At 40.5% G+C, this 16838-nt stretch overlaps 1 protein-coding gene across 3 annotated transcripts in view; it reads right to left on the bottom strand.

Annotated features, from left to right (window-relative positions):
• The window catches only part of LOC117945189 (ras GTPase-activating protein 1-like), a 36280-nt gene extending 24492 nt beyond the window's left edge, over positions 1–11788 (bottom strand). The window contains exons 1-2 of one of the 3 annotated variants that reach the window (XM_034872497.1): positions 11426–11788; positions 10511–11139 (exon numbers count right to left, since the gene is read on the bottom strand). In XM_034872497.1, the coding sequence (XP_034728388.1) occupies positions 10511–11052 (542 nt within the window). In that variant the 5' untranslated portion in view covers positions 11053–11139; positions 11426–11788. Of the gene's footprint in view, positions 1–3697; positions 3958–10510 lie in introns of those variants that run through there. The other 2 variants (XM_034872496.1, XM_034872498.1) reach the window with 2 other exon arrangements.
• Between the last annotated feature and the right edge of the window lie 5050 nt (positions 11789–16838).

Below are 16838 nucleotides of genomic sequence, written 5' to 3'. Positions count from 1 at the left end.
TGGCGTTTTTCCACTGCTGGTAAATGCTCGACTCATTCTGCGTCCGTTTTTCATTGCAGATTACGTAACGCCTTAGCGTGGCTGATCACCATAGCTACGCGGGTTGATGTAATTTTCAACGCAACACAACAGCACGTCGGCTACCTGCCACAGCCAGAAGAAATGGTTTGTTTCAAAAGAAGATAAAGGAAGCAAGAAAAATCACCATTTAAAAAAATAGGAGTTTGGGAATTCCTACTGTGTTCAGACGTCGACATCACTATTGTTCGGCAACACTGATAAGTTAAGTTTCCTGGTAACGTTAGCTAACATTTGCATGTGTAAGTATTCTGCAGGTTTCCAGGTTACCTGTTGATATCGCCTCAGATCGCTTGGAACCTTGACTGAGGTAGTACTAAAAACCGTACCTGGTAGCAGGTCCCGCGGACTTTTTTTTCGCCTACAAATCGTATCCTACAGACTTAAAAAAAAAGTAAAAAAAAAACAAAAAAAAAAACTTTGTTTGGTACAGATCCACACAAAAATCATACTACAATCATTTTCATTTTTTAAATGTTATTTTTCAATGAAAAGCTTGTTGCTCAATAGCAAATTTCAATACCTAAGGAGTATATTGCTCTCTACCAAGATTTATTAACACTGATGATTGTCTGTCTTCCCATCATAGAGGCATTCAGGAAAACTATGTTATGCCAACTATGTTACGCACAGAGACAAGGCTTACGTGTGTGTGTGTGTAAGTGTGTAAGTGTGTGAGTATTTTGGCAGTGCTTGTCACATAACTGTAAGGGAGCTAAAAAAAATAAAAGATGTGTACTGTAATGTAATGTTGTAATTTCTTTTAGCCCTACCTAACTACCTATTAATGACACCATCACGCCAAAATTCAAATTACTGGGGGGAGTGAGACAAAGGAAGTCAACAACAATGCCATCGTTCACCAGTCCAATGCCCACATACTGAGGCTCACTTCACACAAAACACCCACTTAGTCAGTTCATTATGAGACAAGCGCTAAAGACAATCCTTTCAGCTGTTCCTGTGAGCAAACAAGTTACTAGGTTAAGTCATATGCATAGTTCAGCTACTTGTGTCATGCTGTCACAAACAATATCACTGAGCATGCACACTGCGGAAATTGAACAAGCCTAGAGAGCTTGGGCAAGATGCCAAAATATAGGGCTTAGGCTCCAGCAAGCAGAGCAGCATGATTTACTGTGTATATAATCCTTCTGGCTATATTTTAAGGTTGAATGCCTTAAAAATATTGCATTGCAAAATCTCTGACAAGACAGGGGTGACATAGGCTACCGTTTGCAGAGCCTGTGGTGTTGAGCTAAACAAACCTTCTGTGGTTATCTCACAGTTTATAGCTTTAGATTTGGATTGAACAGCCTGTGGCGTACACAAAGTGAACAGTGTAGTTTTGTTCTTCCAATTGGGATGAGATATTTAAGTTCAAGAATCAATCCACAATTGCCAGATAAACTGCACAAAGATCACCAAAGTGAATACTTAGCAAAAAAGAATATAATACTGTTCTGAGAAAGAAAGAACTATTCTAAAATTGATTAAATTAATAAAGTAAATTACTTTACTTCCAATTCCAATTCAACTTTATTGTCATTGCACTGTCACAAGTACAAGCAACGAAATGTGATTTACATCTATCCAGAATTGCTATATACTTGGATATATATGTATATTTCTAAAATTGTAATGTTGTTTTATTTAAAAGATAAAATTACAGCCTAATTTGTGCTTTAACTGCAGTAACTAATATGTGAAGGCATAAGATGCATGTATGTAATTGATGTTTTAATTAAATAGGCAACAGCTGCTGGATACAGAAATGTCTAATACAGCAATATAAATAAGCTCTCGGCTAAATAGCATACGCTGCACGCATTGCTTGGGTCATTATTGTGCACCCAACTCATGATTAGGGTGTTTTAGACAGCACTTAAAGAAAGCAATACTCGCATAAGTATGTTGTATACCCCTAAGAGGTATTACGCAATGACTTAAATGTATAAATGGATTAAGAGAATTGATAACATCATTCAACATTTAAATTCTCTGGGCAAAGGGCGTCATCCCAAGGTGGAATCATTGCTAAAATTAGTGCAGACGTTCAGGCAATGACAAGCTATGGTTTGAATAGAACACCAAGTCTTCGGACATTTATGTGCTCAAAATGAGGACACTGCATACTCCGCTGAGCAAAATCATTCAAGCATAACTATTTTTAAAAAGTAATAACCAGGGTATATTGGGTAGGACTTAACCCTTGAATAAGCCTTGGTTAATCGTAGGGATAGACCCGATTCTCAGGCTGTCTTTGACAGTTCGGTGTCTGTCCCTCTGCTTCGGTTTCACTCACCACTGAGTCTGACTTAATGTCCCGCCCACAACACTATCTGACTATCTTTAACTGTGTATTATGTTGAGAGTTTCTGATTTATTAATTACTTAAATTATCTAAACTAGGTTTTGTGTTGGAGTTTGTAAGATTCTAAAATCTTAATTTTGACCTAAAGATTTTCATTTTTCACTGTTAATGTAGATTGGTTCCAAATTTCGGATTTCGGTATCGACCTTGAAGAGCCAAAATTGGTCGATCCATTGTTAATGGATAACTGAAGCAGCTGTGCATTATGCATTTTTTAAAGTAGGCCTACTGTAAATATACAAAGTATCATTGGAAATTACAGGTAAACAAAGATTCTACTATTTGTGCCCCTTCACTTTATGTACAGCTTTATTGTTACCACATTCTAGAAAAATCGGACAAACTGTGTTCTTTGTGTTTGCTGGAGCCTCATCTCCAGGGGCAACGAGACAGGACAGACACAGATTGCTGTGACTTGAGTGAGTTAGACCTTGTTTCTCTGTAGGTCTCTGTCAGTCTGTCTCTCATTAAGCTCTTTTGTGAACTCTTTCGCTCCAGCTCATGTCTTTCTTCTTCATCTTCTGTCTTGATGGATGCAGCTGAACTCAAACATCTCCACAGACATACTGTCAGCCCTCATAAGTATCAAAAGGAATGAAACATTACATTACTGTTGATTAGCTATGCACCTCAGTGAAGCTGCCCTCTTTCTGTAGGGGGTACTGAGTACATGTTTTCTACAAACAAATCAAATGCCCAGTAAACACTACTGCACTAACATGTTTCAATAGAGACAATATACTCAATAAGGTTGTCTTGGCCTCATGCATTACCATGTAGTTACACATACAGTATGTACACATAATATGACCTTTCCTGACTTCCATGTGCCAGGTCTGTGAAATATGTGATTAGACAACATTGGCATTATTGGCAGTATACCATTATATAATATTATAGGTGTTTGTTTATCCAGTTAACACTTTTCCAAGCAAAACCTTAAGGACACACAAATATCTATGGTAGATCCCTTGTGATATTAAAACTGAAAAGTCAAAAGATCACAGTTGGCTTAAAGATCTCACATTTAAGAAAGTCCCCTGCATAATATAAAATGAATAAACTGCACACACATAATCACCGATTTTCCGTTTTAACAAACACTATTTTAACAACTACAAGGAAATTGGAATCCTGAAATAATAAAAGAAAACAGTTGACAAACAGGAGTTGTCAGCTGTCTCTACCAGCCCATTGTTGGGGACGCGAGGTTAGAGTTGCAGGGTTTTTTGATGCCCCACTTACGCCGAGTTCGCCCTCTGCTGCATCTCCCTCCTGTGTCCCGTGGTTTCACAAGGTGCACCGACTCCACTGATAATGCTGCTGGCCAGGCAAAAACTGTGAGCTCCGAGGTAGAAAGCAGAGCAAAGGTAGCTCTAAATCCATACAAGACATGATGATGTGACCCTGCTGTCGACCGGATACAGTCATCTCCAGTCACTAAAGGCAAAAAGCAACATATATGGAGGTAGGATGAACAGTCAGAGATGTAGACTGACACTCCACAAGCATTTAGTTGTGCTAACTAATCTGAGGAAAATTGAAGTACCATGTCTGGTTCCATCAGCCTTTAGACACTGTTCTTATGAAGTTTCTTTCAGAAACTGAGGCAAATTAGTCCTGTCGTCTTTGCTCCCACTTTATCCTGCTCTGACTTTCTCTTACCCTCCCCTCTTTCTCTCTCATAAAGTCACGCATCACGAGCATGCTGCCTATTGGTTTTTGAAGCAGTGGGACAGCAAGGGTAGGGAGTGGCATCTAACTGTATGAATACACATAGATGTGCTGGCCATGAACAAGGGCTGCACGATTATGGCCAAAATGATAATCACGATTGTTTTGATCAATATTGAGATCACGATTAATTATCACGATTATTTGTTGATTTTAACCAAAACAAATTGTATAGTCACATAGGCTATTTATAACTGCTTTCACATCCATATTATGCTACATATTTCTGTCTTAAGTTGTATGTTATAAATATATATACAGCTGCAACACATGTAAATGAAGATTAGCTAGCTGAAATGAATAGACTGTGATGTATTTTTTTAATTTTTTTATGTATCTCTGAAAAAAAACTCCTTCACTTGTTTTCAACAATTACTGATTAAAAGAGCACGGGAGAGAGAGGGAGTGCGATGGCGTATATGCTACTCCCAGAGTGACAGCGGACTCATTATGAATGGGTCCAGCACGGGTCAAATGGCGGGTCAGCAGAGTTACACACGTCGTCTGCATTGTCACTGCGCTGCATTTTATGAACTATGATATTCAGAATCAGAAATCCGAATACTGAAGTAGAACTTAAGTAAAAATGCATTCAATACCTTCTTCTGTGTTTTTTGCCGTGGCGGCCGCAATAGCAGAGTTACCAGCGAAAACACTGGTACAAATACAGGTTTGCCTCTCATGCTTAACAATATACCGCTGTGTTAATAACAATTAAAACTGTGGACAAATGTCAGACGTGTGCACCGGCGGCCGCTCTGTCTCTCCATGTTGCAGAGGAGTTGTGTGTGAGTTAATAGGGGCGGGGCTGCACAGAGAGTGGGAGGAGAGATCCAAACACAGGCACGGCTTTACAGAAGAAATGAGTCATGTAACGCAAAATTAAACCAAATTGATATAAAAACATTGCTTCGTTTGTGGAGAGGCAGCGGATGCAAGGACATCAGCACCAGTGCAACATAGAGGAAAAATGTTAGTCGCACCCTAGAGCCCTGTGAGCTAACAGACACTAACTTCCACTGGTCACTGCTGTGTCTGAAAAACAACACAGACGGAACAAAATGTTGCGTTTACTAGTAAACTACCACCTTGTGACCAACGTATGACTGACTGGTATCTGTTGTGGAATTTTCCTACAAGTTACTCTATCCTCCGTGACTGTCTCCAGACCTTTTCTAGCCTTAGTGAGTACTAGTTTTAATGTAAACACCGTATGGGTTTATGTACTAACCACCCAGCCAAACAACTATTACATAAACTGTTGTCCCTTAAACATTTACTCATATTTGTGTGCTCAGGTTTCCACAATGGAGCTGCGGAGGCCTGACAGCAGCTGTGAATTGGCTTTCTTTTGCTTTGAACATGATGGACTGCCACAGCTTGTTGCCTATGGTGAGGGCATGAGAATGACAGCATGCAGGGGCAGACTTAAAATGTAGAGATAGAGAGATGGAAAAGGCCCATCCATGTACATCTCGGCTTTCCTGCTGTGAATCAGCCTCTCTGAATACCATCATTACATCAGTTATAATAGGCTTCACTTTCATCTACCCATACAATATTTCTCCTGTGCTTCTGATTTCTACAAATAAGGACATCCAGTTAAGAACACTTACTCTCTTACTGCAGAATTAAAGCCATCATTTCTTGTCAAAGTTAATGTGGAGTAACTTATACAAACCTTCACAAGACAAACCCGAGATCTCAATAAAATGGAAACATGGCTGCTCTTTTGTACAAGTAACAATATACTGACACCACTATTAAAAGGAACACCTTTTTTATACTTTGATAGGAAAGCATATAATCTGGTACTTAAAAATTAAACTGGCACTGTAAAATGTTCTATGCAAATTATCCAATTTATTATTCAGCACACCTAACTAATGTGAAAAGTCATTCCAATCTAGGTATTGTCAAATACAACTGAAATGCTTCTGAGGATCCTGTTAAGCCCACAATGAGTGGCTCAACAGTCTTGAAAACAGGATGTAGGAGAGAAAAGGCAGGGCAGTGTGGGTATTAGAAGGGCATGACAGGACGTTGCGTAATACATTGAAAATGCATGGAAACCATAGGCTTTGCCTTATCAATGCACAGCTAAGAGTTTACACTAATAAAAGTGGGACTGGTAATACAATCAATGGGTCTTGTAAACCACCCCTAAGCATGTTCATCGTTTGCTATAAAGCCGGAGGACTGAGGTGGAATGTTGTGCGACAAGATGCTTACATAGTTCCATAGAAGTTGTAACTTTCCAGCGAGGAGTGTTACAGTCATTTCAACAATCTACGGCAGGAATTTACAGGGTTAATACTAAATGCTGGGCTCACCATTCATCAAAACTGTGTAATGACTGATCCAATCCCATTAATAAGACCATGCTTTGTTATAAAAGTGCTGTAACATTTTTGGCGAGTGAGAACAATCTCCATTAGGGAATAACCTTGTTAAGAAATGTGACATGATCCTTCTGTCACATAGCTCTCTGCCTCCCTACACAAAGGGCAATTAGGCAGTGTGGGTACTCAATTAACCCTCAGTTACAGATATGTTTCCACAGCTAACTGCTAAACTCTTTCACAAAGCCACTGATCTTCAAATCCAACCTTTCTTTCCCCTTTTTCTCCTTCCTCCTACCACCACCTCCTCGGGGAAACCCTTTAGGATTTAAAATCCTTGTTAATCTTCGTGGAAACTTAAAATCCACCACTCATTTCCCAACGTGCTGTTTGTTTAAGCTCATCCACTGGCCCAGAGGTTTTTAATGGCAACAGGAACGCACACTGTTAGAGCCACCTGACGTCTTCACTCTTGCCTCTTTGCTAACCTATCATCATTGTGAAATTCTTATGACATTGCTGCAGTCATTGTTTATGAATGACACACTGTTGTATTGAGGTGTGAATGAATGGGGCTGCTGTTTGTCAACCTCTCACGCTCACGAACATTTTCAATCACCAGCACTCTGCAAATGTGCCAAGTTAAGCTTTCACAGTCACTGTGCAACACACAGTGGGACCACTTCCAACGATGTGGAAGTTTTCCACTATCACTCTTCCAACATGCACTTTGCAGGCTGCTAACATAACTCAAAGGAATACAAGATCAGTCAAAGTCCGATTACAGAAGGCATTCACAGATAGCTACACAGCTGAAGGGACAGCGTGAAATTCAGAATCATTCAGGGTAGCAAGCTGTGAATGTAACACCCATTGTTGCCAATGGTAGATTTGCCACTGGCATATGCTTGTAGGTGCACCATGAAAGAAAAGTCCATCACTAAACATAGATTTGACATTCACATACATAATGTGACACTAAGCCTGTCGCAATAAATCAATTAATCGCGTGATAACTAAAAATGAGGTTGATACTACCACAGAGTGTTGCAAAAGAGCCGTGTGAGGAGGAAACGCTAGTTGAAAGTTGGAGAAATAAAAAAAGACAAACGCGACAGCTGCAGTGTGGGAGCACTCTGGACTCAAACCAAATGACCATTATGAACCACCTAACCTGAGCGAGTTAGTATGTCGCATTTGTTGTAAAACAGTCACAACTAAACTCTGCAATACAACAAACATGCATATGCACCTAAAACACAATCATCCGGTGCCGTTATCCGAGCTGGGAAAAAAAAAAATACAACAGATGGGCCATCTCCGGCTTTCCAACGTAACACAATCACTATGGCGTTGAGTTGACAAACAGGGTGGTGCAAAATGGTGTGCACTCAAGGACAGTGTAGTTTGCTTGATTGCTAAAGAGATGCTGCCCTTTAGTATTGTTGAAAAGCCAGCATTTCAATGAATGCACGCTCTCTCTCTATCCCTCGTCCTTGGTGCACACCCTGCTGTGGACATAGACTGCAATTCACTTTTGCTTTATTTGACCAAAGCTTTATGCTGGAGAAATTATTTTTAAAAAATCTTTTTGCATATGGCTTCTCTTGGGGCATCTGCTTTATCTCTTTGGCACTCCTTATCCTGAGCCTGATGTTTAATATTTTTTTCAAGTGCAATTTTATTTACATCCATTTTATTTGATTTGGTTGTGCCTGGTTTCTAATTTCCTTTTACCGTCCAGCAAAATTTGTTATCGTGACAGGCCTATGTGACACAAGTCAATTTGATTTTATGACATAATAATGTTTTTTCACAACACCAATAGGGAAATTGCAGGCAAATAATAACCAGAAACTTTAAAGAAATGCGGTCCAGCTTTCTGAGGCCTTCACCACCACTACAGGCAATTCACCAAAACCACAATCCCAATATAGAGGAACGGCTTGTGTTGCGCATGTTTCTTGCACAACGCGGTGTGAGTAAAGCACCTCAGAGTGGGCAAGAGTGAGTAGATTCATTTAGACTCCCACCAGCGGGTAAAATAATGTATGTTAGTGAATGTTGTAGATACATTTTTGACCACAAGACTATCATTGTGAAACAAATAAGACCAAAGAAAATTAATGCCATTCATGCACAAGTGACAACTGTTCCACTGCCTCGCTGGCAACCCTGCAAATTGATAAACAGGAATCCAAGTGCAAAGACATGAAGAAGTCTGTATTGGCAAAACTACTTCTTCCACAGTAGTAATATATGTAAGAACTCGGAATCAATTGCTGTCAATTCCATTTAGGGTTGTTAATTACCAGTACAGGCAAGACTGATGAAATGCTGGCCTTCCCATCCTTTGTATTTTGACAGAGAGATATAGGGTGGCTTCTAAAATAAGAGCTGAATCCACACTCCAGGCCCAGACACTTCCATATCTTACAGTATGAGGGCCAGAAATGACAAAGCTCAGCAGTTCCCTAATGAGACTCTAACAAATGGGAGGGCCGTATTTAGGTCATTACAACACACCCACACACATTTGCACATGTGCTTTTGTGCATACCTGACAAATTCATAAAAATGCCTATAAATGTATCCCATGCATCCATTATCTGTAAATGCTTATCATTTACAATGTCAGGGGGCCTGGAACAGATCCCAGCTGACATTGGACAAGAAAAAATGCACATAATTAGAGATGCATGCATCTCTTAAATACTATGCAGAGGATGCATTTTCCATGCTGAAATTTAAAAAAGGTTAACATATAGACTACTCTGTAATATGCTTGTGTTACTTAAACTAAACATACGGTAATATTATATTTCTCACGCATGATGTCCATTAAGTCCAAGGACTCAACATTATTTCTCCACACCCATCTCTATTTACCATGTAGGACACAATACTTAATTGGCCTACTATTACAGTGACATAACAACAGGTGTTTTATGGTGCAGCACCAACCACAAGTCAGCCAAAAAGAATTGATAACTTACTCTATATTACAAATCGGGCAATTGCTGGTTAATGAATGATAAATAGCCATTTGTATAATTAAGATGAACAAAGTTGCCTCCCCTGAATACTAAGTCTATCCATAGAGGTGTTCCCAGCAGTTCAAGCTGAACTTGTGAGCAGAACAGAGGCTGTGATGCAGGTATGACAACTGTTTTTGACACAACAGAAAAGGCACAAAAAGACGTTGCTTCCATCATGCACTGACCCCACTCAGACTGAAGTAAGTGCTTGTCACCATAACTCTTCATCAAACCAATTCATTTAAGCTGCTTCCTCTCATTTTCCCCTCAGGGAAAAACTAATCTGCTGATGTTTTCCCCCCATATGAAACAAATCAGATGATTTATTTATGGTAAAAAGACTGCCCGAATAACCCATACTTGGTAGATATGCTCATATTCTTTAACAATAACCAGGAGGATTTAAGGAGACTGCATAACCATTTTACTCTTACACAGGCACTAAATTGTGTCTACATTTTGCTACAAAATGCACTTCTGTACAGTCAATACACTCTCGCACTCAATGTGTCATCAAATTGAACATTCTGCTACTAATTTGACTCGATCTGAGTAGTTTTGATTTGATTTATTGGGCTCTCCATTAGCTGGGGATACTAATAGTTTTGATTCTTCCAACAACCATAACAACTTCTTAAATGTTAAAAACATACACAGAAGGTAACAGGTCTTTTTAAATTGTGTTGCTTATTTATTATACAAATCCACAGTGTACTGACTAATGATTGTGGGATGTACTGTGAATGTAATTCCAAAGTGATGACAGCTTTGAGTAGCACAAGTCACTATTGAACCTGCAGGAGTAAACAAACCAAATTCAGACCTGTGACAAGTGCATGATAGCAGGAAGGAAGTGAACCCAACAAAAAGTACAGGATGCTTGAAAAAAATAATTTTTTAGGTGTCAATGAACAAGACATAATTTTCGATGGCAGTATACTTACTGGTTCGTGGGCGGTGCAGAGAGGGGGAACACCACCTCTTCTTCCTCGATTTCCGGTCCATCCTGCATGTCGCTTTCATCCATAGTGCCACCAAGCACCACGCCGCCTGGAGGGGGAGGAGGTGGTGGCAATGGGGGGAAGTCAGTGGGCCCATCTGGGCCTGTTGATGTGGGTGAAATCCGACTAGCTGGACCCTCCGAAGTAGGAGAACTGCAAATGCCGCCCACGGTCCCTGAGCTTGTTCCTTGGGAAACTGAATGTCCACCTCCTGCTCCGCCACTCCCTGTTGCAGAAAGCACTGGTCTGGTCAAATCCCCACTAGATATGGCGTAGTTGATACTCATTTCGGGAAGTGAGTCCGGAAAGGTGTTTAAATGTTGGCGGAGGGCTGGTGCTGGTCCTTGTCCCATATCAGTGACTCGCATACTGCCCGGCTTGGGATAGTAGGGGAAAGGGGCTGTCTCCGGGCCTCCTCCGCCTGCCACCCCTGTCCCTGTCGTGACCGAGCCCGTATCCTCACTGCTGACCTCCGTAGCCATCATATTAGGACAATATGTAGAGGGGGGAAAGTCCAGAAGGGAACCTGCCCTTCCCCTCTGTTCTTACAATACTCCTTCAGTGTTTGGGCTCTGGGGAAACAACACCAAAAGTTTCTCAAAACGCGTTTAGCTAGCCAGCTAACATTAGCCGACAAGCTAACTTAGCTCACTTGGCTGCACTAGCAGGCGTTAGCTTTACCTCGCATTCGCTGGCTGCAAGAAAGCCAAGCTAATGCTAGCGGGATGGCTAGCAGCGTCGAGACACTTGATGAGTTCTTGCTTGCTATGTCTTCATTGTTTCCTGAGTTTAAAGTTCACACATAAACGATATATTGAAACAAACATTTAAAATAATTAAAATAGAATACAAATTTACCAATATTTCCTGTTATTTTGTCAAGACTTCACCCTCGGCACCAGGCAGACCACTTGTCCGGGAGTGTTGTTTTATTGTCACTGTTGTGTGTAACCCCCGTATTTTTTCCAGTGTTGTTGTTTTCTTTCCTTTTGAGTTTCCAGACGTGTCGTGTAGACTCCACTAACGACCAAGCCGTATCGGCTAAATCCCCGGAACGGTATGTTGTTTTGTGTGAACTATCATGTCGTAAAGCCAGGTAAATTATTCTTGCGTATACAAGCTAAGTTCGGCTTTATTTCTGTGTTTCAGGGCTGGTGGCTTGCCCACCGCTGCCTGCGCTGCTCTTTCTCCCCTCCCTCTCCCACTCCTCTCCAGTCACAGAGCAGACACAGCCAAGTGAACACAGAGCGGCACTGGTTCAATCCATGTCATCTTCAATCAGTGCCCTAAAAAATGGGACTAAATGTATCATAATTGATATCAAGATATATTAAAGGTGACCCCCATTAAGGTATATGAAATGTGATGGTGTCACAATTATTTAAAATACAGTTTGATATTACTTTTTTTATTTTTCATTTGGCAAATAGTAGGTAGAAAACAGACCTAGAGCTGATGGGCTTTCAGACATAGCACACTTGTCAAACCATGCTTCTGGACTACTTGCAAATTTTCCTATTTGTCTGTATAAACTAGGCTACCTACTCACGATGAATTTGGACACCTTTGATTAGTTGTTTTGAGGCAATCAAACAAACTGTTACTCTTTTTCCACTTTTTGGTTGTCTGATTACTATATCATGAACAGAGAAAAATAATTAGACTAGCGTAGCAACAGGATTGCAATCTTAGAGTTTTTTAATGATTGTTCCTCTTTCTCTGCTTAAATTCAAGAATTCTTCCTTTTGGACAATGTACGTAAAGTTTTGTTAATAGTTTTTAGCTTGATTGTGTATTCCATTTCAATGTAACTCATATTTTGCCTTTGCATTCTGTTAGACTGGCATACAGAGTGGTTTCATACAATTTATTCAGAAAGTATAAGGACAGTAATAGCTTTTCTATTGTTTGGAATGCCACCTTTGTGTTAGAAGAACACTGTGTGACTGTATCTATTTTTATACTGTCACAAACCGGCTCAACACGTGACAAAGAGGAGAGACAACCCAGGTTAAAATGCTAATTAATTGTTTATTGTAAAATAAACAAGATACCTATTAACAAAACAATTATGACTTGTGTGAAATCAATGGTAACAGAAACAGTGTGGGGGGTTAGTGGGTGAGTGAAAGATGTGTGGATAAAGGACGACAGCAACAGAAGAGGTGAAACAAACCCAAACCAAGAGGTGTGGAGCCAAGGAAAAGGAGAAGGCAGAGAGCGAACAATGAGACATGACTTGTGCTGCTTTCCAGGCAACCCGTAACTCGTGTTTTCACAACCTTTTACCTGTGAAAGTGCCCTGAAATAGCAGTCAAACCTGTAACTTACTAAACGTGAACTCGTACCAGATCGTTGTACTCCTAGTTTTGATGGCACACACACATAAACAACAATGTTGACCCCTGTTGATTCTGTACAGACGTCGGTGATTAACTGTTAGAAATGGAAATAAACAAGCAACGTTAAGTAATTCCGCACATTGCAATCAAAACAATACACATATGATTGTGTACTACTATAGGTTGTGTTTATTAAATGAAGCCCAAAATATGTTGCAGACGAGAAAGCACTAGTATCAGCTAACGCTAGCTAACGTGAACAGTATGTAGCCGCTATCTAGCTAGAATTATAAACGCAACACTTTTGTTTTTGCCCACATTTTTCATGAGCTGAACTTAAAAACTTAAGACTTTTTCTATGTAAACAAAAACATATTTCTCTCAAATAATGTTCACAAATCTGTCTAAATCTGTGTAAGTGAGCACTTCTCCTTTGCCGAGATAATCCATCCACCTCACAGGTGTGGCATATCAAGATGCTGATTAGACAGCATGATTACTGCACAGGTGTGCCTTAGGCTGGCCACAATAAAAGGCCACTTTAAACTGTGCCATTTTATCACACAGCACAATGACACAAATGTAAAGTTTTGAGGGAGCGTGCAATTGGCATGCTGACTGCAGGACTGTCCACCAGAGCTGTAAGCTGAATTTGGCAGTACATCCAACCAATCACATCCAATTGGTTTACATAACCAAAGAATTTGTGCACAAACGGTCAGAAACCGTCTCAGGGAAGCTCATCTGCGTCTTCGTCCTCATCGGGGTCTCACCCTGACTGCAGTTTGTGGTCATAACCTACTTGACTGGCCAAATGGTCACATTCTGGCACTTTTGAGAGGTGTTCTCTTCACGGATGAATCCCGTTTTACATTGTACAGGGCGGGTGGCAGGCAGCGTGTATGGCGTTGTTTGGGTGAGCGGTTTGCTGATGTCAATGTTCTGGTTTGAGTGGCCCATGGTGGCGCTGGGGTTATGGTATGGACAAGCGTATGTTATGGACAATGAACACAGGTGCATTTTATTGATGGAATTTTGAATGCCCAGAGATACAGTCACGAGATCCTGAGGCCCATTGTTGTGCCATTTATCCACGACCATCACCTCAAGTTGTAATAAATGTGCTGTCCAATCAGCATCTTTAATATGCCACACCTGTGAGGTGGATGGATTTTTTGGCAAAGTACAAGTGCTCCTTAACAAAGATTTGTGGACAATATTTGAGAGGAATAGGCCTTTTGTCTACATAGAAAAAGTGATCTTTGAGTTCAGCTCATGAAAAATGAGGGCAAAAACAAAAGTGTTGCATTTAGAATTTTGGTCAGTATAGTTTTCCAGTTTTAAGACAGAGTGGCAAGGCAATGATCCACTCTTTTTTTTGAAAAAAATAATGTTAACCTAGGGATACATGTGTAAAGTCAGTGGACATAAACTGACACAATGTCATCAACAAAGAGCATAGTGAGGTAGCTCTTTTGGGCAAATTCTGATCTGGCTAAGCTTTAAATATCTTAAACGTTTAAATGCTGTTTGCAGGCAGGGGAGTTTGAGTTGAAAGCTCCAGTAAGTCAGACATGGGTTAAACCTGATAGAAATCGTATAGTGTTTTGCAACTCCAACTGTTGGTCTCCACTCACCATCTCCAGTCATAATCTCAGTGCAGCTGCCATCCCCATTCCGTTCTCCACACTCTTTTTCTTAAATTATGAACCTTCATAGTTCTGTTTTCTCTTTTTTTTGTACTGTGATTGGACACTCCTTTCAAGACAGATAGATAGGATTTTAAAGCTCTCACGACAAATGGTTATGACTGGCATGTGCTATGACAGGGGACACCTTGCATTCCCATGGGTCACTCAGGGAGCTGATGCCTGTGTTCTCCGCTACAGCACAGGTTTCCTTTAAGTCGTGTGACACAGAAGTCATTGAACTGTAAAATCTAAAGGCTGACATTGACTTGACATGCAACCACCAAAGCTTCTCCACTTAAAACTCACAAATACTCTGTGTAAACAAGTAAAGTAACACGCACCACTAGCTGTAGTCATACACTCAAGCATGAACTCATCATTAAGCAGGTAGGCACTTCAGTGCAAGTGGGCTCTTGAAGTGGCCTGGTCTCAAGCCCCTGCATTTACTGTATGGCCATGCCTTATAGGCTTGATTGCTGCTAGGTCCAGTAGTCCCCTGTCCTTGTATGGCTTCATATGGTGGTTTTAATGGAAGACCGGGATCATCCTCTGTCCCTGTGAGGCAGTGCGACCTTTGTTCTGTTGATCCTACTAGATTGAGCGTAATGAGATTGCAGACAGGATGTGGCTAATCACCTTTCCCTGGCAGACAGATGAGTGGAGAGTGTCAGCTTCATACCTGCTGAGAGGTGCAGTAACTGTTCTCTACTACGTTTGACTTCAAACCCTGACTCTGACATGTGTAGGAGAAAAAAGTCACTGTACCTGTAGAGATTAAATAACCGAGTCAAAAATCTAACCTCAACAGTTCAATGTGTCTTCTGTGACTTTGTCTATATCACTTTTATGTCTTTGTCTTCATCTCTGAATCTCTGCATGTTTGTTCTGGGAAGAGTGTAAAGGAAGATGGCAGGCCAGCCTCGCTGTTGTGCTCTGTTTAGCATAACTGTGTTGTAAAATTTGAGGATGGCCACCAATCCATATTAATTGTCACATTGTCATAACTCTTCATTGCCCTCAAAAGCAGCACATGGGGAAGATCTTCAAAGATCTTGCGCCTTAAACGTATTGTATTTATTGATACATTGCATACGATTTGAGGCGGCAGCATCATGTCCTTTAATGTAATAAAAACAGAATGTGCATGAATTATCTATTGCAATGGGTCATTGGTTCCTAATTAGGTTAGCGTGAGTAACAAGATAGTATTTGTCCTCATTGCCATTTACGACATAAAGAAGTGTTGCAGACTCAACTACATGTGTCAATGTTTCTTTTGTCCTGTGTGGTTAGGTGTGTTGGTTAGAGTCAGACATAAACTGTAACTTGGCAAGGAGAATGACAAGCTATACATACACATGGACTTCCTTTCACAGTCTCTTTTTCTGTCATCCTCACATACAGACCACTCACAAACACCTTCTTTAGCAAAATCTTCACAATGTGCGTCACCTGAATAACCTCTCGAGTGTCTCATTTAAGTGCTAAAGTGGTGAGTGTCCACATATGTTCCAAGTTCCTGGGTCAGTGCACAAACCTGCTTGCCTTCTCTTCCTCAACTCAAGAAGTCTATATGGGGACTTGTGTAAATAAATCACCAGATTAACATAAAAGTTTAAAAAAGGGAGTGAGTGACACATGGATGGATAGCGTAATTAAAGGTCCTCGAGAGGAGCGGGCTTAGTTTTCCAACATTACTTTCATTGGATTTATGAAAGCTTCCCATGCCACATCCAATGTCAGCCATGTACTTAAAGTTTAATGTCATATGTGAATTTCTTAATACCTGAAAAAATTGCCCCAATGAGCTAGTTTCAAGGACTGATGTCTTAGAGCATGCACATACATTAGCGCACATTAAAATTTACTTTAGTAATCTATAAATTGTCTTTGGGAGTGTCTGTTTTGTATGATTTATCCTTGGCATTTAAGTTTTGTGATATCAGAGCACAAAGATATTTTTGGCTTTAACTTTCTGCTGCTAGTTCCAGTTTTGTATTTTTTTTTTCTGTGACATTTCATGTCTCCTTAGTATGCTAACAAGCCACATGACTTCAGTTCCTTCTCTGCAGAAGATGAGTATTATGATGCAGGAGGCCGCAGGTCCATCTTTTGCTGAACAGATCTAGTGTGTGTGTGTATGTATGAGGTGACATTTCATTGAGTGTTGTGGTGAATGGAAAACAGAGTGTAAAAGAGACAAAAGTATGAGGCCTGCTCCACATTTGCGTTTGCGTG

This window comes from Etheostoma cragini, chromosome 5 (assembly GCF_013103735.1).
Source record: "Etheostoma cragini isolate CJK2018 chromosome 5, CSU_Ecrag_1.0, whole genome shotgun sequence".
NCBI lineage: Eukaryota > Metazoa > Chordata > Actinopteri > Perciformes > Percidae > Etheostoma > Etheostoma cragini.
Note: the sequence above shows the minus strand (reverse complement) of the source record. Positions and strands in the feature narration are given on the sequence as shown.